The 24,463-nt window shown below is 40.6% G+C and overlaps 1 protein-coding gene across 7 annotated transcripts in view; it reads right to left on the reverse strand.

Annotated features, from left to right (window-relative positions):
• RABGAP1L (RAB GTPase activating protein 1 like) overlaps positions 1-24,463 on the reverse strand; it is a 245,133-nt gene that overhangs the window by 166,928 nt on the left and 53,742 nt on the right. For all 7 annotated transcript variants that reach the window (XM_039380098.1, XM_039380095.1, XM_039380097.1 and 4 more), the window contains 2 exons: positions 14,798-14,891; positions 10,378-10,528 (listed from right to left, as the gene is read on the reverse strand). In XM_039380098.1, the coding sequence (XP_039236032.1) occupies positions 10,378-10,528; positions 14,798-14,891 (245 nt within the window). The remainder of the gene's footprint in view (positions 1-10,377; positions 10,529-14,797; positions 14,892-24,463) is intronic.

Here is a 24,463-nt window from a genome sequence, read left to right on the forward strand (position 1 = left end):
TACAAAACATAAAACCAAAATCCCAACAGCAATTTCCTACAAAGGAAAGGCTTTACACAGTGATTTGCATTTGTTTTTCTGCCTAAGTTAGGAAAACACTCAGTAGTCAAAAAAATGCCAGAGAAATGGAATAAGGCTAGATTAAAAAAACCTTATTTTTCAGCTAATGTTCTAACCCAAGTGCTCACAGGGGATGAGCTTTGCTACATTTCCTTTCCCCCCTAAAAAAGGTTCTTTCTAAAATAAAACAAAAAAAAAAGTAGGGAGAAAATGCTTACATTCAAAAAGCTATACTTTATTGTTATGGCAACTGATGTGCTAAAAATATAGAAATAAAGTTGTTATGGCAACTAGAATTTTAAAGGCAGTCAAAAGTAGAATAATCAAACATTCTGCTGGCTTAAAATGTAACGTCTGTGACTCAATTTTCAGAAAGAGCTTCAGAGATAAGTAGAGGTTGGGGTTTTTTTTGGATTCTGCTTTAGAGATCACAATTAGTACAATTCCAGAGAACTCCACAGAGTACAAGGGAGCAGACCAAGGTGAGCAGAAAATTAGTCATCCCAAGTTCTCACAGCCAGTAGGAAGAAACACACACCTTATGGCACTTATTTGATATCCTGGTGACCTTACCCACATCTACAAAGTGTATCAGCTTATTATCAAAATCAACAGCAACGGGACATCATTTATATCAGTCACCACAAGGACCAAAAGACACCATGGCACAGGTTGCCCAGAGAAGCTGTGGCTGCCCCTGGATCCCTGCAAGTGTCCAAGGCCAAGTTGGATGGAGTTTGGAGCAACCTGGCCTAGTGGAAGGTGTCCCTGCTCATGGCAGGGGGTGGAATGAGTTGATCTTTAAGGTTCCTTCCAACCCAAACCATTCTGTGATTCTATAACTAAAAGTTACTTGATGATTTTGAATTAAGTACTGAAAAGTGAGGGAATACAAAAATTCATCTGTCTGAAGCAGCAGAGTTCTGCCCCTTGATACATATGGAATTATAAAGATGACTATAACTACAAGATCATGGTATTTAGATTTCTGGTACATCCTCGATGATCATTACAGGGCTCCTAACTACACAAGCACTTCCACAGCAATCTCAGAGAACCTGCTGTCTCCTAACACTTCTCAGATTGTCAAAATTGCTACTTCTATTAAAAATTAACAAAACTGTGAAACGGTCCAAAGCCCATACTGAGATAAGCCTTAATTAATAGTAAGCAAAGTATTTAACAGATACTTCAGAGAGTTATGACTAGAAACAGTAACTTATACTGGCAATATTTGCACTGGAACCATGTACGTGGCATGTGCTGGGATCCCAGTGAAGCCGATATTTTAACACAGCAAGTGCTTTGTATTTTGGCTTCACTGCAGTGAGTATCAAGGCTCCTGCCAGCATTACTCATAACTCTTTTCTGACCCACATGAAAAGTCTCTCAGCCCAGTCCACCAGAGCTTTCAGCATGCAGGACCAGCATGGTCAAGAACACAGCTCAAAGTCAGGCTCTTCACTTGCACTGAAGGGAAAAGAATCAGAGTAATTCCTTACTGCAGCACAGAAGTCAAGAGATGTACACTGGAAATTCAAACAATACCACAAGGATGTGGAGTAAGGATAACACTGACAAATTCAAGGGTATTTCTGCAGTTTTGCTTCCCCAGTCTCAGTATATTAATCCTTGAGGTGGATACACAGTTAACTCTTGAGCACTATGTGAAGCCACAGGTACTTCTAGAAATGCAAACAATGTAGGTAAATGTTACCTAATGAATCTGTGACCAACTCAACAGCTTCTGCAAAGCTGTACAACACTCACTAACTACACCTATGTTTGCATCAGCCAGGATAAACCCTGGACCTGGGAATATCAATGCTTTAAATCACAGTTTTAGAGGGACTTTCTGCCTATGCCTGGGCTAAAGGAGCCAGGCTGCATCTTTTCAAGCTTTGGTGCTGACTCAACCAGACACTGCAGACACTCCTGAAGAGACAACCAGCTACCGCTGCTCTGAGCCCTCTATAAAACTAGTTTCCTCATTGTATAATATCCTAAACTTAATCAAGGTCAGCTGCCCCAACTGTAAGTTGAGTTTCAGAGAAAATGAGCAGCCACCCAAATACCACTCCGTAACTGTGTAAATCCATGGCATTCAGCATCATTCTTGTTATAACAGGAGTAGCCATTCTGCACTGTATATGCATGCATACATACATTGAAAGCATCCCAAAAGAATATTCATTCCAACACTTGCAAGCACATTTTATCCCGAACATGCAGTGATGTATTTTCAGTTTTCCATTAAAGAAGAATTTGAGGGTCTTCATAGACAGGCAAAGGAAATCCTGGACAGTGCCAAAAAAGACCAAAAGAGCTTCCTGAAATTACCTTTACAAATCCACAAAAGATTTGCCACACAGGTCCCAAGGAGCACACTTGGACTATGATGGCACATTAACCTACCTAAGGCTGCCTCCAAACTGGCCTCACCTGCCCAACCCGGCACTGTGCTCCCACCTCACCCTCACCCCACACCTGCACAGGGAATCTAAGAGGGAAATGGGGGGAAGGAGGTTTTCTAAATAGAAATCCACGAATTACTGCGATTAGCCCTGAAATTGTTAGGTAAGAGTACACAAAAGGAACCTCTTCTGGCAAGCCCACAGTCTGAAACCACAACCCCCGTTAACAACTATTTAGTTTTCCATTCAGGCTGTGTACTGTACTACCCAGGCAAAAAAAAAAAAAAAGGAAAAAAAAAAGGTGGTATTTTGAAACTGGATTGCTTTGGAGACAAACCAGCCATATGAAGATGGCTTTGTCATATGCAGGATGTGATTAAAATACGTGAAGCTCCATATCGTCAATGTTCAGTTGTCAGCTTAAGAAACAACTGATGAAAACCCTCAACAAGTAAAAAATCTCAGCTGCCAAAATATTTGTGTATGACCACAAAAACCTATAGAAGCAATTATTAGAAAGAATATATGCAGTAGCAGACTGTAATACAACTCCTTTTGGTTAGTTTACCTCAGCAGCTGCAAATTTGCTTGCTGATAGGGAAATTACTCTTAATTTGTATGAACATACTCATCACTGCAAAGGGAGAAAATTCCTTGATGGATACAGGCTGAAAAGAAGAAATATAGGTCTCTGATCTCTTCTGAAGTGATTACAGTTAAATCTACTTTCATACTGGCTCATCCCTTTAAAAGAATATCCTGAAGAAGACACAGATAAGCATTTGGGGGGGTTTTATCATAAAGAAGTCATACATTAAGTAAGGTAGCAGGAGGTATCAGAATTCACCCCTATGCCAAATTCCAGTCTAGATTTAAGTGATGTATTCATCACTTACGTATGACTGGATTTTTCTTCACATGCAGCTCAAGCCTTGCTGGGTTTTGTTACTATTTCAATTGTTCTGGACTGCTGCCCACTGCTATGGGAAAACATGCTTTAACCAAATGCTGGCCGCCAGTTCTGCTGTTAATAAAGGCATCTGAAGTGACTTTAAACACCAATTTAACTGGAATTCTCAGGAGAAATAAAAGAGGCTGGATTTAAAGTATACTTCTGGATTCTTCACGTTTGTCTCTAAGTGTTTGGAGCTCTCTGTGTAATTCTTAAGGCATCAAACATTAACATACTGAAACCTGCAACTAACAGTCAGGAAAAGGTGGCTTGCTCTCCTCAGTAAAATATCTAGGATTTCTAAAACTCCAGCTCCAGCTTTGGAGTGCTGCAGCCTCCTGAATAATAGTTATGCAACCATTGTTTGAGAGCAGAGGATGATGAGAAAGAAGTGGATTTGAGAGGAGAGAGGAATACCGAGATCAAGTTGATCGTTTAAAATCGAGTTCTCTCTCAGGAATCACAGCTCTGGTCACGGCCACAAAGCCATTTGCTGCAGGTGAGCAGTGCCCTGTGCTGCCAGGGAGAGATCATACCCACAGAATTTCATAAAGACAACACACCCTGCAGAGAACTTCCCAAATGATCCCGTTTTACTCAGGGATGTAGAATACCATTGTTTAAAACATTCTCACTGCTACTGCCACAGGAAAACTGAGCACCTGTCAATGACCCAACACTCTAATTCAACATTCTAATTCAACCTGTTCATGCCTCATCTAGGAATACATCCTGGAATTTCAAAGGAGCTCTGAGGAGCCAAGAACCAGCAGCTCTTACCACGCTCTGAGGCACTGACACATCCCCATCCCCGCTCCATCTCACTTAGCACAACACTTGTTATCTGCATCAATATTCATACACCCTGAGCCCAGGAGACTGGCTGAATATCCATTCTCCCAGGAACCACCATTAAACCTGTTCAGGCCAGAACATTGCTACTACCCAAGGCTTTCCCAGTGCTTGAGACGATGGGCAGCTCTGCTCCCCCGCTCTGCAGAAAAGGGACCAGAAATTCTCACACACAAAACCCAACACAGGCTCCAAGAGGGCACGTGCAAATCTCATTGGCACTCTACCCTTCAGAACAAATATGTCAGTTTATGCGGTTTCTAGAGCAGGGAAGTCACACAACACCCCAAGAGCCAGGAATTGTACTGTGAGTGTCATTTTAGTGTTATCATAAGTGGCTATGTACAGAAAAGAAATTGTAGGAAAATTCTTAACATGGCAGAACGTTTTATCATTTTATGCAGGTCCTGAAAAAAATATCAATGGCATTATTCTCCACTTCAAATACCACACATAAACATTAAAATTAAGATAATAAAACCAAAAATTACTAATGGATGCTCCTCCTTTATTTCCTCAGGAGAGCTGTCATTATATTGAAGAATTCCTTTGAAGATGAAGAGTGAGCATAAGATTTTCTCTTTTGTGCACACAAAACTGAAAGATTTTCTTCAGATGAGCTCTAGATGAATCAAAACTTGGCAAATAAAATTCACCCTAGGGACATTTTATTCCTGAGTTTGTAAGAGTAATATTAACATCTACTATGAAACCAGGTACCCTGGTACATTCATCATAAACTAAACCTTTTATCTGAAGTCTGAATTTAAATTAAGCTATTTAAAGAATTAAAATTCTGTCAACTTCTGCTCTTCAGAGACAATTATTTTTCATTGATTTCTACTAAGTATTTTCAGTTCATATATACTTCACTGTCCCACAGTGTTGCAGCACCACTAAAATAATTCAAACAAGTAGGTGACTATAACTGTCAGCACTAACAGTTCATCTTATACCAAAAATGAGCCTTCCCATCACTCCAACCAACACAGGAACTGATTTTTCTCTGCAAACCACCTTAAATTATAAAAATATCGGGAATCTACTTGCCAGGAAATGAATGATCTCAGTTTAAGAGAAGGGTTAAGGAACAGTCATCCTATCCTTACCCTTTTAGAAAAGGTGGGGAAAAGTAAAATCTAGAAACTGCTTATAGATACTGAATTTAAAAGAAAGAGGGAACTGGGAAAGCTGCATGTACATCTCCAAGTGATCAGCTCCTCCAGAATTACTTTGCTTAATATCCAAGCCTCTCATTCAAAAAGCAATATAACAGGTATTAGTTCTCTTTTTAGTCAACTGGAAAAAAAAATCACATTTTAATTCTAATTATTGTTGATCCTTATGTAATAGGATCTTTTATAATTGCTAAGCATACAGCTATGCCATCCTTGATATCTATTCTCTCTAAAAGTGAGGGGAGACCATTCCTAATTAGTAAAGAGAACTAATAATGTTGCAAAGAAAAAAAAATGCTCCTGGCTGCGCAGAAGCCCAAACTTGCCCATTTTCAGTCAGGACAAACAGATGCAGCATTTTGAGCACAAATATTTGCTACAAAAATACTCTAACATTTCAGTCCATTAACCAACCCGCTGTGGCAGCTGGTGAACAGTCATCTTTTTAATTAGACGCCCTTACTGATTAATTAGTCTCAGAACACTGAGCAGTGGAACCCTGCACAATGCCACTGGGACAAAAAAAAAAAATATTCCTTTTCCTCGTGCAAACTTACCCTTCTTTAGTATTGCTGCAAGTAACAGGCTTGATTCATTCCCTACTCAAATGAAAATAGCCTTCCTATGTAAGAAATCCTCTCAATCCACAGCTAAACTGTTTCAACCCAAATGCCTCACACAGATAAAATCAATCAAACAAACACACAAAACCACACAAACACGGCATCAAGGCATCAGTTTCAAAGTCAACCGCATTTAATCTTCTTTGTATAAAAACAGTGGCTCATTTGTAGTCTCCTCCACTCTCCATTTCCTAACTATGCAAGCAAAAGGCAATAAAATTAGAAAGCCAAGTCAATACAAAGTATGAAACAACAAAGCAAATACCTTTTCTCATTTTAATGGTTTGGACAATTTCAAAGTTTAAAAAGTGAATACATTTCTGCATTAGGTTTACATGAAAGCTGATCTTTACTTCAGACCTCTGAGCTCAGTTTGCAGAGGGATGTATCAAGAAACAGATAAAAGAGTTAATTCAATGCATGGAAGATTGTGCTTAAGCACATGATGAAACTTCAACAACAGTATCTGCTATTTTCAGCTACCCCATCTCTAATTTTTAATTTTGGACAAGAAACAATTCCAGAAACCTGAAATCTTAACTTCTGTGTTTTTTTTTTTCTTTTCGGTTTATAATGGGAGTACTTGTCTTACAGGAGTCAGAAACAATAATGCTGGTCCAAACTGAGAAGATAAACTACATCTATTAGCTCTATAGATTGATTTTAATTTCATCCAGCCCCAAACCCAACCCATTTGCTCCATGTTCTGCAGCAATGGAACATCCTTTCCTATAACTGGTCCCTACCGGATGAGAATCAGACCCCTGGAGTAGTGATACCCCTCATTAGAGCCATTTTCAAATTGCTAAATTACTGAGATAAATTATTTTCATGATATGGCAATATTTAATCCCCAAATCAATGACTCTCATATTTGCTTCAGACCTTGGAAGAATTCTTAGGATTTTCACTCTTCTGTGGAGTGGCTTGAAATGTTATTGGCCCAGACACACAACACCATTATACAGTCAGCAGACAAAGCTATTTTTTGGCCAACTCTTCTGAAGCCTGACCCTTTAATTAGTTATTATCTCTAACTGTTCCGGGCACATGCTCATATTGCCAAAGGAAATTATGGCAGCACACAAATAATCTTATTTTTGGTTCTCTTACAAGTCATTTGTAAGGACAGCCATTGAGTCTCTTGAAGACCTTCGACTCAATGTCACCACCCAGCTCAAAAATGGGCATTTACATCCCTGTCCAGACTTCCATTGCTTTTAAGCACAATACTTCAAGTACAATACCGCCAACATCTACTTTACCTGACAGCAGTTTCTGATGTTACTTTAGAAAATGAAAATAAATTTAAAACAAGCTTTGTTTTCTTAAACCAGAGCAGCATTATTTAAAACTAATCTATATATATTGTTAGATGAACTTTATACACACTGTTCATTCCTTCATGGAAATCAGGTTACAAACTGAAAACCTTCCATGAAGAGATGATACGTTTTAGAACCCTGCCAGTACTACTCCGGGTTACCATAAGCAGATTTTTCTCACTCTGCTTTTCTTTTCCTTTAAATAAACAAATAAACCACACATTTCTCTCTCCTGCTGTGTACTTTGTTTTCCCCTTCCATCCTGTGCCACGTGCAGCGGGGTGACGAGCCCATGGCACATATGCCAGGGAGGGAACTCAGGTACATTTTGATTGTCACACAGAACAGATTTCATATGCGTCACAAACGAGGCAGCTGCCAAATCACAACTCCTACTCTCTCAAACTGCATGCAGGGCCTACTACTGTGTTCCAGTCAAAATTCCTGAGTGGTTCCCGGTAATCATCAAGCTGGAATTCAGCAGGAGACCTGAGACAGTGCAAGGATAGTGCTCGTCTGCACAACAGTGTTTGTGAGAGCAGAAGTACTTCTTTCTCCCTTCCCTCTTGGACCTCCAAACTTACCCACAGATGGGAAATACATCCGATATGTCTGTGAATGCTGTGATATGAAAAAGGAAACACAGCCCACTGGATCATTCCTGACAGAGCACGGACCTCCAGTGAGCAAGACCAGAGGATGTGGAGGCCCTCTGGAGAAAATAAGCGCAGCATTGATTTTTCTAAATGAGACATTTTATTTTGCTTTCTGTGCTTAACTGGAACTCTAAAACAGGCCCCAAATTACTTTCTCCTACAGAACACACCGAAGAAAGCCCTCCTCTGGCTGAAAACCACTGCAGCAGATTCCAGAGCCCTGCATAGGGATGGGTATGAATGGTACAAACACACAGCCAGATGTGCCAGGTGGTGGGAATTACAGCTGCCCAATCCAACACAGCACTGCTGCACACAGCTGGATACAACAGCAGATGTGTCTGTATTGTGGTCTCTCAACTAAATTCCAATGCTGAGAGTCTGCTGTCACTCTGTGCATCACAATGCACATGTTTCTGGCCCGCTAACAATACAACCCTCAGCAGCAAGCACAGTTTCACCAGGAGTTAATCAGCAACACTGTAGCAAAGCCACAGTTTTTAACACATTTCCCTCCAAAGTTTAACGTGCATGTTATTATTAACACACATAAGGTAACACTACAACAAAGTTTTCAATAGTATATACCACTAATTAGTATACACTACTAAAATATATGTACTACTGCTCTGTCTGCTTAATTCACATTATCAATACACCAACATGAAATTGAGGAGTTCTGCTCACAGCCACAAATATCAGGTAATAATTCATTATAAAAAATTAGCTGACCATTCTTTTCTGGAGCACCCCATATTAATTCTTCCCAAAGATGGGCCCTAACTTTGCTTTTGCACAGGCTCTCTCCTCTTCCTTCCTTTCCACGAATCCTCTCCTGCCGAAGGATAGGATCACCAGCAGTTTAGACACTCAGACTATAGAAGAAATTTGGTGATTTCAGGAGAAAAGCAACTTCAGAAAAAAAAAACTTGCTTGCATTAAAGGTTCAGTTCAGAATAGGATTTAAATTTCCAATCTCTAACAGCATCATATTTCATATTAAATACTGTACAAAATACCTTCCAAAATACATGTCACTGCAAGATTTCTGTAGTGAAAAAGCCAACTGTAACAAGGTATTTTGAAGGCATGAGGCCCCAGCATCAAAATAAACCTCGCATTTTAGAAGTTTTCCACTCCCTCCTCCGCCGTAAAACAAACACCTTCCCCACTTTTGGAAAGCAGGAGCAAAATAATGGAGGTGGCTTTGATGCAACGTACAGCTGACAGATGTCCTGTGAATGGTTTCTAAGGAAAATATAACCCAGCTACAATGTCAAAATGAAAAATTTACACTCTCAAAACATCCTTCCTTTTTGGGAAAAGGAAAAGAAGCCGGCAGGAGGACAACTCTCACTCTGGGGACGCTTCTAAACTTCCCAGAGTGGGTGGGTCAAATTAAAAGGACAAGTAGCAAAAAGCTACAACGTTATGAGAGGAAAGTTTCACTAACAACATCTACCCTGGAATTTCTGCACGGACAGATGATTCATAACCTAGATAATGAATCTCTGAGCAACATTAAAATGATCCCCAGCCTTTCTGCCACTCCAAGCACTTTTGAGAGTGGTGCTCCAACTGCTCTGCAGTGGCAGAGCTTCAGAGCCCCCAGTGCCGAGTTCACCTCCTGCCACTGCTCAGAGCTCATGAACACAGTGGTTCTCCCTCCTGCCATCCCAGCTCTGAGCAGACCAAACAGCTCTGCAGACAACTTTTTACAGTGTTTACTCACTGCACTGATGACATTAGGACACCAAACAGCAATAGACTCCCAAAAGGATTCTCCTCTCAAATCACCCATACAGCAAGGGGACTGGTTTCCTGCTAGGTAAACATGTTTTTTAACATTCTTTTCTAAAATAAACAACAAAACAAGAAATACCTAACTTTGTGACATTTTGTTTGGCTTTCTTTGTGTTCTTTTTTTATTTAAAACCCATACATTAAAGGCATACAGAGAACAAACTGTTGAAAAACCAAAGTGATGGATGTGAGCCTATAAAAAAGCCACAAGCAAACACCTGAACAACAAGCTGATGTTCTTATTATCATCACAGCAAGAGAACAGAAAGCTAAATGTCAAGCATTACTACAGATATAGGTCAGCAATTTCTATTGTTAATGCCATTCAGCAGGTACCCTCGGCAGGAGGTAAAGTCACCTCATCACAATTTCAGTTGCTCAAAACAAGTCCAACTGTTTCGCTCTCCTGCTGCTCCACCACTGAATAAAAACTGCTGCCCAGCAGAATTCAGCTGAACCAAAGGAAAGAAAAAAGAACAAAAGAAGGAAAAATCCCAAGTAATAAACCCCTTACCATTGTGATGAGCAATCTGTATTTGTCCAGCATTGCCTGGTTGTCATGGCATCCTGCCAGCAGCTGCCAGATCTCTGCCCTCAGTGCCTCTGGAACCCCACTCTTCACCAGGGTGGACAATCCGTTGGGTCTCACGACAAGGTTATTGTGCCTGAAACACAGAGGACCGTTTGCCTGTTAAACTTCAACTGCAGGAGTTGAAACGAGGATTAAAAACATTAACAGTTTTTAAACTTGCCAGCATTACTCTGAAAAGCAGAGTCAGCAACTGGCAACACAAACTTTCCTGCCAGTGGTTACACTAATTAGTATTTGTCAGATGGAAAGCAAAAATTCTGTAAGGATTGACGGTAAGAACCAGTGGCAAAATGTAGTGATATTCAAATTCTTTAGGTGAAAATGAACAATAGGCAACTGCAGAAATTGAACTCAACTGGCTAACAAAGAACAATATGAGTTGAAAGAGAAAACTGTGCCATCTGTGCAGACAATTCAATTCAAATATTTGTTCAACATATACGTTTTAGCTTAGGTTAAGAAAAAGAAATTAAAAACAACAAACGATACAGAGAAATAAATTTTGGAAAACAAATAGAAGCCAATTTGAAGAGCACTACCATGAAGTTCCAGTTCCACAATTCATGCCAAGAGTATATTTCAAGTCCCACAAAGCAGTAATACTTGCACTTGGTAAACCTTAGTATTCCAAATAAATTTGCCTGTTGGTCTGAGCTGGTCCTTCACTGTTTGGTTGCACACACCCCAAGAAATGTAGGAATACAAAACTCAGTGCACGTGCACAGTATTGTAGAGCTTTCAGTCACAGACATTTCAAACCCAGTTTTGAGGTACGAGTGTTTGCTGATCTGGGTTGAAGCTTCCTTGGACTCAGGATGGCAATTTCCAGAGCACTGCAGCAGGAAAACTGCCCCAGTTGATTCCTTGCTCTTTCTACTGTACGAAGTGCTTTGCTCTCTCAGTGTTTTGACCACTGTTGTGTTTTCCAACTCTCCTGGTAGGAGAATAGTGAGAGTGGCTGTTCAGCCAAATGCCAGCAAGCTGTGTTTAATTAAATAACCTGCAATTTGACCCTGGATTTTCAGTAAATGTTTAGAGTACTCGTTCTATGAAACAGCTCATTAAGACCTTAACAGTTTACCACTGCTGTTTAAATTTCAAAGGTGTTCTAAACAAATTTCTTTTTCCTACACTTTGACAATGGTATCCCCATTTTTCCAAATAACCTGAGAATTAAAGAGTGTGATTATGTAACATCCTTATTCTTTTAAACACAATAATTATTTTTAAATGCACAGTGCAACACAAGTAATTTCAAACTTTATCACTCAGCCAAATTAAAACCAAAGTAGTGTCTTTTCTCTTTTTCAGCCCATTTTGCAGACAGTCACATGAGCCTAATGGTCTTGTGATGAGAAAAAGGTAAGAAAGAAAAAGCATTATTCACAAAAACATTAAAAGGACTAAGAACTTGGCATAAAGGACTTGAGTGGGTCCAGAGAAGGTCAAGAAAATGCTCCAAATCTGGAGCTCCTCTGCTGTGGAGACAGGCTGGGAGAGCTGGGGGAGTTCAGCCTGGAGAAGAGAAGGCTCCAGGGAGACCTCAGTGTGGCCTTTCAGTACCTTAAAGGGGTTCATAAAAAGGAGGGGAGAAACTTTGTATGGGCAGATAGTGACAGGACACGGGGGAATGGCTTTAAACCGCCAGAAGGCAGGGTTAGATGGATATTAAAAAGAAATTCCTCCCTGTGAGGGTGAGGAGGCCCTGGCACAGGTTGCCCAGAGAAGCTGTGGCTGCCCCTGGATCCCTGGAAGTGTCCAAGGCCAGGTTGGATGGGGCTTGGAGCAACCTGGGCTAGTGGAAGGTGTCCCTGCCCGTGGCAGGAGGGAATGAGATGAGTTTTAAGGTTCCTTCCAACCCAAATCATTCTGTGATTCTATGACTAGACACACTAAGCAGTTACAGAATTATGAAATGCACATTCGGATACAAATAAATAACAAACATATCGGAAAGTTAAAGCTCAAGTGTGGATTAGTTTGTTTATTACATGGATCTGGTCCTATGCTATGTGAGAAACACCAAAGAGCTCCTCTGAGGAGTGGGCAAGCTGATAAAATAAAATGAACAGCTAAAAAGGGACATTCCCACAGAAACAAAACAGGGACATTTTCAGCAGCACCAAGGAAACAATACAAATGGCTTATGGTAACAACTAAGAAAAGATGCACATTCCGTGCTGGAACACCATCCTGAACATATTCCCAGCTGCGAATTAAACAACCAGACTTTCCCGGCCCTGTCCTATATTTAGGCAGTCCTGTGGCAGAGGTAATACTTTAGCAACATGAGTCTTTGCCACACAGCACAACTCTTAACTTCCACAGCCAACTTCCTGGCTTCTGAACGGCTCGTTGGGAAACAGCCTGAGCATCCCCAATCCTTGCTCAGAACAACAGAAATGGGCATAAAACAAAAGCTTGCCTTATTCTGGCCTTATCCTTTAGCATGTGGGAAAAATGGGTCGTTCGTAGGTGTAACATCTTTAATTTGCTACAAAGTGCTGCACTTCTCTTGCACAGAACTCAAAGACACAATAAAATAAATAGATATACCATTACTTTCCAACTGTTAATTCTATTTTTTGGTAAATTATCTTATTTTTATTCCTGTTTATATGCTTGAAGGAGACTCTTGGAGCAGTGTTTCTTCTGAGTCCAATAGGTTACAGTGACATTTTAAGAAAATGACAAGAAGCAATTAAAATGCAAGTTTTCACCTAAGAGACAAATAAAACAGTTCCCCAAGCGCAAATGTTAATTTTTGTTTATTTACTTTTTTTACAAGTGCACAGATCTTCCACTAACATATGCTGCAGTTTTCAACACACTAGATTTGATTTCAATCTATTTTTAGTTTTCAAATAGTTAACATTTTTCATCTGTTACTCTTTCTTAGTTTTGTTCTTAAAATGTAACATAAGGCTGTTTAAGAATTCAAGTAGTTTAAAGACTTGAATTTCTCTCAGGAGGAAATATTGCTTGAGACACTACTAAAGATAAGTTTGCTACTGCTGGTCTTCAAGCTGTCTGGGATGTCCCATTTCTCACCCCTTTCTTAATTAATTTTAACTAAGGTGTTTCAGCTACTAAATGTGTAAGTTATGTTAGGAGTTCAAAACAGTTTACTCCAAGTATTAAATGTTTTGTCTCACTCATCAGAATACTTGAGTAACCACAGGGAATCATTGGTTACGTGAAACTTCAGAGAACGAGCTGGGGTGTTCCTTTACTTCAGCATGTTGAGCCACAGGAGCCCAGGGATTTCTCAAGGGCAAAAGTTAAAACAAAAACAATCACCTGACAAATGAGTTAAAAAAAGGAATAAAACTAAAAGTAGCATCTTCCAGTGGAAATGCCATGGAGATGTCCCTTAGAAGAGGCTTTGGAAAGGTCTAAACAGCTTCAGTGTCCACCTCTGGATTTTTACAGATGATGTCTCATCCAGAAACTTTGCATGAGATCTCCATTACAGATGAAGTCAGCAGCAAGAAGTTGTGTTGCTCCAAAGCTACAAAGTGGTCAAATAAAGGGAGAATTTGCCCAAATAAATCCTTAAAGCACTTCTCAGCTCCCTGTTTGGAGTTAGGAAAAGGAAACTGCCAATTCCAGATTAAGGGCCTCTGATTATTTTTGTCTCCAGCAGCAGGAGCTATTACTTACAAAGGGAAAACCAAATAAGTGGTTCTGGCACTTGCTAATAGTCCAAGGTCTCTCAGAGGCAGCAAACACAGACTTGTTCCTCTTTTGGCACAGTGTCTGCTGCTACTGAAGCACTTAATTAAACCACAGAAATAACACTTGAGAACATACTCTGGGCTTACAGATAGTCTTCATTTTACTCACCAACAGAAGCAGTTTCAGTGAGGATTCACAGGCTTTCTAGAATTCTTTTTCAAATGCTTACATATAGCATGTTAAAAAAAATAAATAGAGATTGCTTCTAAACAAATGAAATGTACACCAGCTGGCACAAATGGCTTAGACAGGACATACTGACTGCTCTGCCAGTCCTCTCCTGGCTCTGAGTTTCACGGGGGTTTAACTCCCAGCCCCAAGGACAGTGACCACAAAGTTTTGCCTGTGAAGTCCCACATCTGTGTGAGCACACACAGACACACTCAAACACCGAACTAAAACAGACTCTGCCAGATGCTGTGGGAGAGATTTGTCAAAGAACTGCAAGTTATTTAAACTAGGTTTAAAAAACACACATCAATGTCTTTTGTATTTAAGTTTTTAAACTATGTAAGCTGAAGAATTTCACACCTCCTGCATACAGACTCATGAAACAAAGAAAAGGTTAATATTTAAAATCTAAATGTAAGGAATTAAGCATTACCATCTCCCCAGTAACTCTCCCCAGGAATACAAAATCTTCTCAGGACAATCCTTTGACACATCACCGGTGCCACTGGAGAGTTCATTATCACTCTCTGCAAAAACAAAAAAAGAAAAAACAAGAAAACAAAAGCATGCACACGTTCACCAAAAGCACAGACACTAGGTCTCAGACAACTTTTTTTTCTCATGTATCAGTTTTAAAACCACAAAAAGACATCAAAAATACTAGTGGAACCATAAAGAATATTTAGCAGACTTTACAAAACAAGTGTATTAATGAAGTTATCATAAAGTTTAAAAGAACAGGACTAGGGAATAATTTGTAGCACTGTTACAGGAGGAAGAGCTGGGACCTGAAAAAGCATTATGCAAGGAAAGATTCAAGGTTGTCACCTCTCCATTTAATGACATTTCACAATGTAGTGTTATCTGAAAGTCACATCCACCCACTTCAGACCTCCCACGAAGAGAAGTCTCTCTTAAAGCATAGCAGATAATGCTACTTGGTTACACCACATCCCTTTGGCTCTCCTGTGGTACCTGAGGTCATGAAGCCCCCTCAGAGCCCCAAAATCATTATTTTGACCTGAAATAAGTTCCTGGATGGGCAGAAAGAACAACAGTGTGACATTAAAGGTTGTAGTGCATGGAACAGACACGAATGCTTAAAATGAAACCTCATAATTATTAAGAATGAAACACTTAGGGAGGGATAGAGGCTATTACACGACTAACCCCAGAAGGGATAATGTGAGCCTGGGACAGTGTGCTCAAATAACCACCCAGTCCCAGAACTTATCCCACTTCCCAGTGTCTTGTGGGCCTGTGCAGCTGCCCACAGTTGGCTGGAGAGTCTAACCCTACAAGGCAGCTCCTCACATGAACGTGGGTTTGCCGTTACTTGGACTTTTTCCACTTTAATCTGAGTAAAATATTGCTAAAAGTTACACAAGTGCAATTTCAACACCACCACACGCTGATAGGGTTCCAGCTCTCGGTGTCTTTAGTGGGAAAAACAATCCAAAAAGAGACAGCAGCAGCCTCACAAAATCCCAGACTGGTTTGGGTTGGAAGGGATCTTAAAGCTCACCCAGTGCCACCCCCTGCCATGGGCAGGGACACCTTCCACTAGCCCAGGTTGCTCCAAGCCCTGTCCAACTTGGCCTTGGACACACCCAGGGCTGGGGGAGCCACAGTTCCCCTCAGAGGCTGCTGAAGCCATGGACAGTTTAGATGCCAGGGGGCTCCAAGGCTGCTCTTTCCTATGACCTGACCTGTCTCAAGAAGCTAAAATAAAACAAAAAAAAAAAAAAAGAAAAACCAAAGCTACATCTGCTCACCATATCCCTCAGATACTCTCCTCAACACAGCTCCGTCACATCTGGGTGCTGACCTAATATCTTGCATTCCTCAGGTACATTAAACACTTCACCCTCAGCTTTATGCAGGCAACAGCAATAGTTCAGGTAGAGGAGGATCTTCAGTCCTTGTGCAATTATCCTGTTAACTCTTCATCCTTGTCATTCTCACTTCAATGACACGTTTCTAATTTATGTTCTTAATAATTGTCAAATACAAGTCATTAATAAAATATCATCAGTGCTTGAATTTGACAGCGAGCTGTGAGGACAAAGCATACACTGCATTTCAAGGACAATTAACAGCAAAAGCCCTGCCCTAAGAGAGAAGCACAGCAGAAATCCCTGTATTTTAAAATGAATATTACATTAGGGAAAGCCTTTAGCTTGGAACCTGCTTGTACAGCTTCACAGGACTCAAAGTACAAGACCAACCTCCATTTAACTACTTCCCCATTAGAATTAAATATAACCCCAACAAAATAACCAACCACCCACATCACAAATCTACAGAAAACTTGATTTTAACGTTTCCCAATCTTTTGCATGCATTCACTAGACCTAAAGATGGAAATATGAAGATCTAAATTTATCATTTTAATAAAATTTGGTATCACTATAAAAGTGACCAAAGGAATCAACTGTGTTCCAGGGGAAGAAACATATTTAAAGACTCAACTTTCCTTTAATTTTAAAATTACAAAAAAACAGTGTAAAGGCCAATCAGGTCTGACAATAATTAAAAACACCTTTAAGTTAAAACAACTAAGTGCATTATATTTTCTTAATTCCCTCCTCTCCTGATTTGCCTAATTGGATCAAAGAGATAAATTATAAATGCAGCCCTTCTACTGGACATGGAAGCCAGGAAAAAAAAAAAAAAGTGATGAAACCTTCTCTGGATTGAGCACACTTGCCATTCAGAGATACAAGGTACTGATACATGTAAAGAATCCCAAGAAACCTGGCTCGCACCCAGAATTTGTCATAAACCACAACTTCAGAAAAGTTTAACACGTTCAAGGTAAAGGGTAAACAATTTGGCACAAACTTCTGAAAGAAGAGACAGGAATTTCCTTGGAGAGACTGCAGAACTACAGCACACCTTAACAGGAGTTACTGGCGAAAATACCACAAACAAACCCTGTAGTCTGGAACAAAATCTGATAAAGATGACTGAAGTCCCCCGGGGGATCAGAATGTTTCAAAATGAAGGTGCACTGCTCCTTTGAGGAGCAGAGCACACTAGTTGTTGCTGGATCCAAACCTGAGCCTGCCAAGGAACACTGACATCAGACCAAAGCAACAAAGCCCCTGATTTCTCTCTGCACTGGTATTTGGGGCAGAATTCTTCGAAGTTCTTAAGGAGATCAGTGTTACACAGCACACACGCTCTGGTGCTTCAGCCAGAAAATACTTTCATCTGGAAGGCTTAGCAGTGTTTGCAATGTATTATTCAGTTACATGTCAGAAAATCACAGGCCTTAATTAGAAATGCCATATGCTCCCTCTCAAAAGACGCTAATGTCAAACCAAAAAATGGAACAGGGCAAAGGGGACAGAATAAACAGCTTCAAAAATCTCTACTTGGTTTCCACTCTAAGGACTATTTACATATTCTAACCTGTGAAAGCACTTAATATGAAATAAGGAAAAAAAAAGATGTCATGGGAGGGATAATTAAGTGTAGATGTTCTTCTCTGAGTACTTTGATTTTTTTTCCCCACATTTCATAGCATCTATAAGCCAGCAACATTAGCCAGAGCATGGTTTAATCCACCCTCACATTTCTGGGAATGCCACAGATCCCTTCCTCTAAATGTCCTGGGTACTTCTCCCTTCCTCCTGTATTTGTCCTGACCTCTCAGAGCCATCAGCTGGGCAAAAAATGTGGGCAATAAAACAGGCCTCATCACAGCAAGAGGAGGATGGAAGATGTCTCCAGGGAACAAACCTGGGGGTTGTAAATATGTGTACACACAAACTGCCTTTAAGAACACTCACAGGGAACAGCAAGCCTGGAAGGTTTTTGGTTTGCTTTGAATTGCAACGTGATTCACAAAATCCACAAAAATGTCACAGCTCATGAACCAATTTCCTGAATTCAGAGCCTCTTCAGAGCACTCCCACAGCAAGCATGGCTCTGCATGGCATCAGCATGGAATAACACCTTGGGCTGGAAAAGACCTCTGGAGATCAGACAGTTCGATCTCCTACTCCAAGCTCTGGCTGGATCAAGTCACTCCGAGCCCAGAGTGGGAGGTATCCTGGCTTTGGCTGGAGTGGCATTCATTGCCCTCACAGTGGCTGCTCTGGGGCTGTGCTTTGGGTTTGAGCTGGAAACGGTGTTGATAACACTGGGATGTTTCAGCTGCTGCTGAGCAGTTGCTCACACAGAGTCAGGGCCTTTGCTGCTCCTCATCCTGCCCTGAGGGCTGAAGGTGCACAGGAAGGTATGAGGGGACATAGCCGGGACAGCTGATCCCAACTGGCACAAGGGATGTTCCAGACCACATGGCATCATGCTGAAAATGCAAAGCAGAGGAAAAAGGAGGAAGGGAGGACCTTTGGAGTGATGGGGTTTGTCTTCCAAAGTCCCTGTTAGACATGATGGAGCCCTGTTCTCCAGGAGATGGTTGAACACCTGCCTGCCCATGGGAAGTGGTGAGCGAACTCCTTGCTTTGCTTGCACACACAACTTTTGCTTTCCCTACTGAACTGTCTCAACCTCAGCCTATGAGTTTTGTCACTTTTACCCTTCTGACTCTCTCCTCCACGTCACCAAGGAAGGGAGAGCGAGCAGCTGTGCGGGGCTGAGCTGCCATCTGGGGTTAAACCACAACACCAAGGTAGTCTTGAACGCCTTCAAAGAGGTGGTAAAATCTTGACCATGCTGATAGTTTAAATACAAACCAACCAACGCACCAAAAGTGTCCTTTTATCTAACCAGAATTTCCCAGTTCTACCTTGTGTCTGGTGCTTGTTGCCTCAGGCCTTATCAGGCACCTCTGAGAAGAGTCTGGCTCCTCCATCTTCACTGAGTCCTCTGACATAGCAGCTGCAGAAAGGAGTAAGATTCTTCTCTGTGCATCTTCCTCTCTAGCCTGAACCAAACCCAGGTCCCTCAACCCCTCACTGTACACCATGTGCTCCAGAGCCCCGCCCTCTGGAGCACTGAGCACTCTCCTCGGTTTGCTGCTGTCCACAACTCTGCTGAGGGTTCACTCGGTCCTGTCACCCAGGCGACAGACACTTAACAGCACCAACCTGGTTCCAACACTGATCCCTCTCAGATACCACTGCTTGCTGGCTGCCAGCCAGACTTTGCACCATTAATTCATTCTTTCATCCCAGCAGTCCAGCCAACCTTTCAACCACATTATCTTCCACTTGTCCAGTCCCTATCTTGTTGCTGTAAGGATAAGGACACTATGGGACACTACTGGAGCCCTTGCTAAACCCAAGGTGTGCAGCACCCACTGCCTGCCCCTTGCCCGCAGCACTGGCCACCTTGTGACAAGGATTTGTCCTTCATAAATCTATGCTGGCTGCTCCCAGTGACACTGTTGGACATTCACGTGAAATGCTTTCAGGAGTATTTGCTCTATAACCAGTCCCATGGATTGAGGTTAGACTGAACCAGAACTTCCTTCTGGTCCTTTCTTCTTTTGGATACTTGCCAGTTGCATGACATGGATATGGAAACCTGGACAGATACCCCTCGGGTTGGCAGAGGACCCCTGGATGACAGATTTTGCATGTAGTCTGGTTTTTTAGTACATCTACAGACAAACCAACCTGTAAAAAGTGCTATCTCTCAAAAATCTGCAAGGACATCCAAGGACAGGCTAAAGAGTGAATCTAAGTGAACAGAAGATTGGCGGTCTATGGATATACACAATTTTCTCAGTTCATTCCAAGGACTTCATTACTCTTACTCTATGGACTGTATTTCCCAGCTCAAGTTTAATTCTTTCTAACCTGCAATTTATGCCAATCACTTTTTTTCTCCTAAACAATTTTAGCACATCTCAATTTCAAAAAGATGATCTTAGCCTTTACTGCTTCTTTTCTAGAGTACTCTGCTTGTTTCCTCAAAGGACACATTCTCCAGACTTGCTCTCATTTCCCATTTTCTCCTCCAGCTGGTCCATATTTTTTTTCATGATGAGAGGTGTTCAAACAAAATACTGAGGCATCCAGTGTTCAAACCAGAAGAATTACACACACAATAACTGGTATAAGCAAATACCCTACAGGAAAAAAAAAAATCATACACACAGAAACACAAAATCTCTGCCTGTTCTTCCCCATCTCTTATTTTGTTGTGCAGGATATCAAAGAGGGAACACAGGGAACCCTCAGAGGGTAACACCAGTACTCAGAGCAGCACTGATAAGTTGGGCAAAGGCTGTAACAAATCACTGTGAGAAACCAGCTCAGAGCCAAGTCAGGCAGCACCCAAGTCCCTCTCTCTGATGAGGGATTAATAGACCCTTTTGAACAAAAGTAATCAACTTGGTTTATTGGCATTTGCCATTTGTGGCTTGAGGAAATGGATCCTGGTGAAGAACTCTTACCCATACCAATAAAAATTGAGGTATTAAATATGAATTTTTTAACCTTCCTGTTTTTACAGTGAAAGAGGGGGTTTTTGCTGGTTTTTTAATGGGCCTTTTTTTGCATCATATTTTAAAAATTTGCCTTTAGACAATACTCCCCTCATCCATATTTTAGACCATAGAGCAGCTTTTCCAGTGGATTCAGTTCTCCATCAGGAAATCTTCTAGATCACCTGAAGCATGGCAATACCTTAGAAGTCAAACTCGTTTGTCAGCTCACAAAAAGGCAAATAAAAAACTACGAAGCTGTTTCAGAGAGCTCAAGCATAAAGGTAAATAAGTAAATAAGTAAAGTACCTCCTAAAATGAGTAGAAAAGCATGAATACAGCAGCTCAAAATGAACAGGTGGGATTTGAGCACTAATGGGAAGAAGAAAAAGGGATTTCTAATGAGTTTTAATTGAGAAGTTGTTACACGTGAAATAAAGAGTAGGTGGAACTGAAAAATAATACAGTTGGAGCAGCCTGAAGGAGAAGGAAATCAGGTCATGAAGATAGGTGGGAATAGAATGGGAATGCTTCAAATATGAACAGTTTGATTTTTATGTAGGAGAAGAACAAAAATGAAGGGGGAGCTGAAGTTGGCAGCATATTATCAGGGCACAAGATAGAGCATTACTGACATGAAATCTTTCCATACATACAAGAGAAAAGAGGATCGTGAGAGAGGCCACAAAAAAAAAAGCAAGTTTCCATTTATAAGGTAACAGGAAATTATAGAGCATGAACTATCATTTTGCCAGGAAGGACAGGAGTGAAACCAAGTTTAAGTCATGAAGGTATTAAATAAGGCAAATTTTCAGAGAGGTCCAACTTTTCAGTGCATTATTAAATATTTTGATGAACACAAATGGATTTTTAAATGCCTTCCAAATAACAGATTTATGAAATTACAATCCTCAGTATATTTGCTAATTCAGAGGGAAGAAGAATAATCGAGAGCAGAAAAATACAGATTTTTGAATCTGAACAAAGACGACTTGCATTGAATTCTGCTCACAAGAACCTTCTGCTTATATGTTAGTTACGTAATAAGTTGAAGAGAAATTAATTTGGTCGTCACTGAAGTGCACGTAAAGAGAACAAAAAGGAAAGATACAGAAATTCTTCACTAACAGCAAACCAGCATTTTGATTCTTATTCCTTTTTATGAATGATAAGATACACATTTTTCACTCAATCATTCAAGCAAATGCTCATGCTGACAAATCTCAGCAATTTTGATTACCTTGCAAACAGGAGGCAAATTTAATTGCTTCTCTATGTAACCCAAAATCTGGATCCCAAACCCAGTATTTGATAAACACTGGAAGAAGGTAGGGTTGGATATCTCCGCCTTTCCCTCTCTGCCTACAATAATGGTTTTCACAAATCTCCCAAAGGATCCACACTTGTACTTTGTAACCGTCCTGCCAGTTGTGTGCAGTGCTCAGCCAAAACAACTTTTCCTTATTATTACAACAAATTCTGCATTAAACTCCCATCTTATATCCTCATATGTCTTTAAAAGCCTATCTTTGCTCTATGTCTTAAGAGTTTCAGCACAGGCCCTACATCACTGTCATATGAAACTAGAATCATTTTAAAATGTCCCAAAAATAAACCTGAACTGGCTATCCAAGCCTGAGTGCAGAGCTGATCCTCCCCTCGTGGAGCGCACACCCAAGTGAGCCCCCGTGACGTCCCTAAATTGGATGTACAAATGCTTAAAGCTGAATAAAAAAAAAAAAAAGTGGAGAAAAATGATCACTTCAGCTCGGTAGTTTTGCTCCCACACAGATGACAAAGCCAAGTAAATGCTGCAAACTGGAGGTATTTCTGTAAACACAAACATCTTCCACATGTACCGTGCCGTCTGAGAGCTGACATCCTGCAGAACAGGCAAGAACATCAAATTTGAGGTGCTGTCACAATCCTAAGGCACTGCATTGGTAATTTATGAATTTGTAGATTAGTATTTACTCCCATCTTTGATATAATCCAATGGAAAAAAAATACCAACATTACAAACACATGAAAATTATATGTTGCCTGGCATTTACTTCAAGTGCCAAGGCAGTATCCAACACACTTGGATTATAAAGCACTTAGACTCACAAAATACCAGGAAGGTGACGATCAAAACTGAAAAGAGAAGGATCTCATTTTGAGGTTATTATTAGTAAAAAGGGGGAACTGTTGGTTGAAAAAAGTCTTTTTAATCACCTTTTATTTAAAGTGGTCAAATACTTTTTTTAATTACATGAAATGTGGCAGCTTGAGGCCAAACCATGGAGCTCATGACTGAAAACTGAGAGGACCCTCTAGCAATAGGAAGTTCAAATTCCTAACAAGGCAGCAGGATTGCAAGTCCTTTTCCAAATTACTTTTATACTGTCTATAGGCAGACAAGGAAAAGACAACCACTAATGAATAAAGCAGCCAAACCATTCAAGATAATCTGCAGTTTCTTCCAGACAAGATGCAAACACCAATTTACGCTCGTTTTGTGTTTCTTTTATGAAGTGACTTAAGTTATAAAAAACGAAAAAGCTTGAAATCCAAGGAAAAGATTTCACCTGTGTACCCAAGGAACTGAAAACTGCCTTTGTTTGAAAACAGTTTTTTCTGTCATTCAGCAAAACCAAACCAAAGGCATCAACAGATTTCCCTGGAACATTCATGGACTGCAGGCCAGAAATAAGAAATTGTGTTTTGCCCTGAACCTCCCAAAGTCAGCATGAGGAACAAATTTTATCAAGGCAAGAATCCCTACACACAGGTGTGTGGCCAGGGACACCTGCAGCAGTGTCGAAGGGACACTGGGGAGGAAGAGGGGGATAAACCAGCTCAGAACAAGCCACATTGACTTCCTGAGTGTGTTCCACTGCCTGGAATGGAAACGGAGTTAAAATTCCCCAATTTTCCATTTCATTTACAATCCTGCCATTTCATTAAACACTTCTGCAACCCACAGAAGCGCTTCAAATTCAAAACATTTCAAACACTCGCCTTTTAACACAAAGGCCGCACCTGCATGAACAAATTTAAATACAACTGTAACTATCAACTTCCACCAGCTTTGAAAAATCAAGTCTTCTGCATTCAGCATTTTTTTAATATACTAAGGAAAGGATCACATTCTCCCCGGCAGCACAATAACAGCTGCAGAAGTCAACCGAGTGCATTTATTTTGCGATTTTTAATAACAGAAGTGAACTTTTAAGGTGTGAAAATAATCCAGTGCAAGAGAATGATCAGCAGAATCCATAAAATGACAGCAGGCTCATCAGGAATATTCATTTGGATGCCATTCTTAGGAGTGCCTGTATTTGAAAACCATCCTTTATGGAACTGGAGCAAAGGGTTCTTGTCTGGAGATGGCCACTGGCAATACAACCTCTTGAACTTAGGATTTGTGAAGTTTTAGTTCACTTTTATAGACATAGCAAAAAGACTCCAAGACAGATCTAACTGATCTCGTTTAGGACCCACCAACTTTACTCTGTATTGGATTAATGTAATAAACAGTTCCTGTGAAGTACATAAAGTTATTTTTAATTTGGATAAAAATGCAGAGTTGACTATTTCGACACCACTAATGTCACTCTTCTCACTCAGTCATCCCCATTTGTTCGTATCATAACCCCTATTTTATCACTAAATACTCTCTATTGACTCCTAAAGCATCACCTCCTCTACTCC

The sequence above is a fragment of the Pipra filicauda genome, unplaced genomic scaffold (assembly GCF_003945595.2).
Source record: "Pipra filicauda isolate LSUMZ 115617 unplaced genomic scaffold, ASM394559v2 scaffold185_size1782982_pilon, whole genome shotgun sequence".
In the NCBI taxonomy this organism is placed as follows: Eukaryota; Metazoa; Chordata; class Aves; order Passeriformes; family Pipridae; genus Pipra; species Pipra filicauda.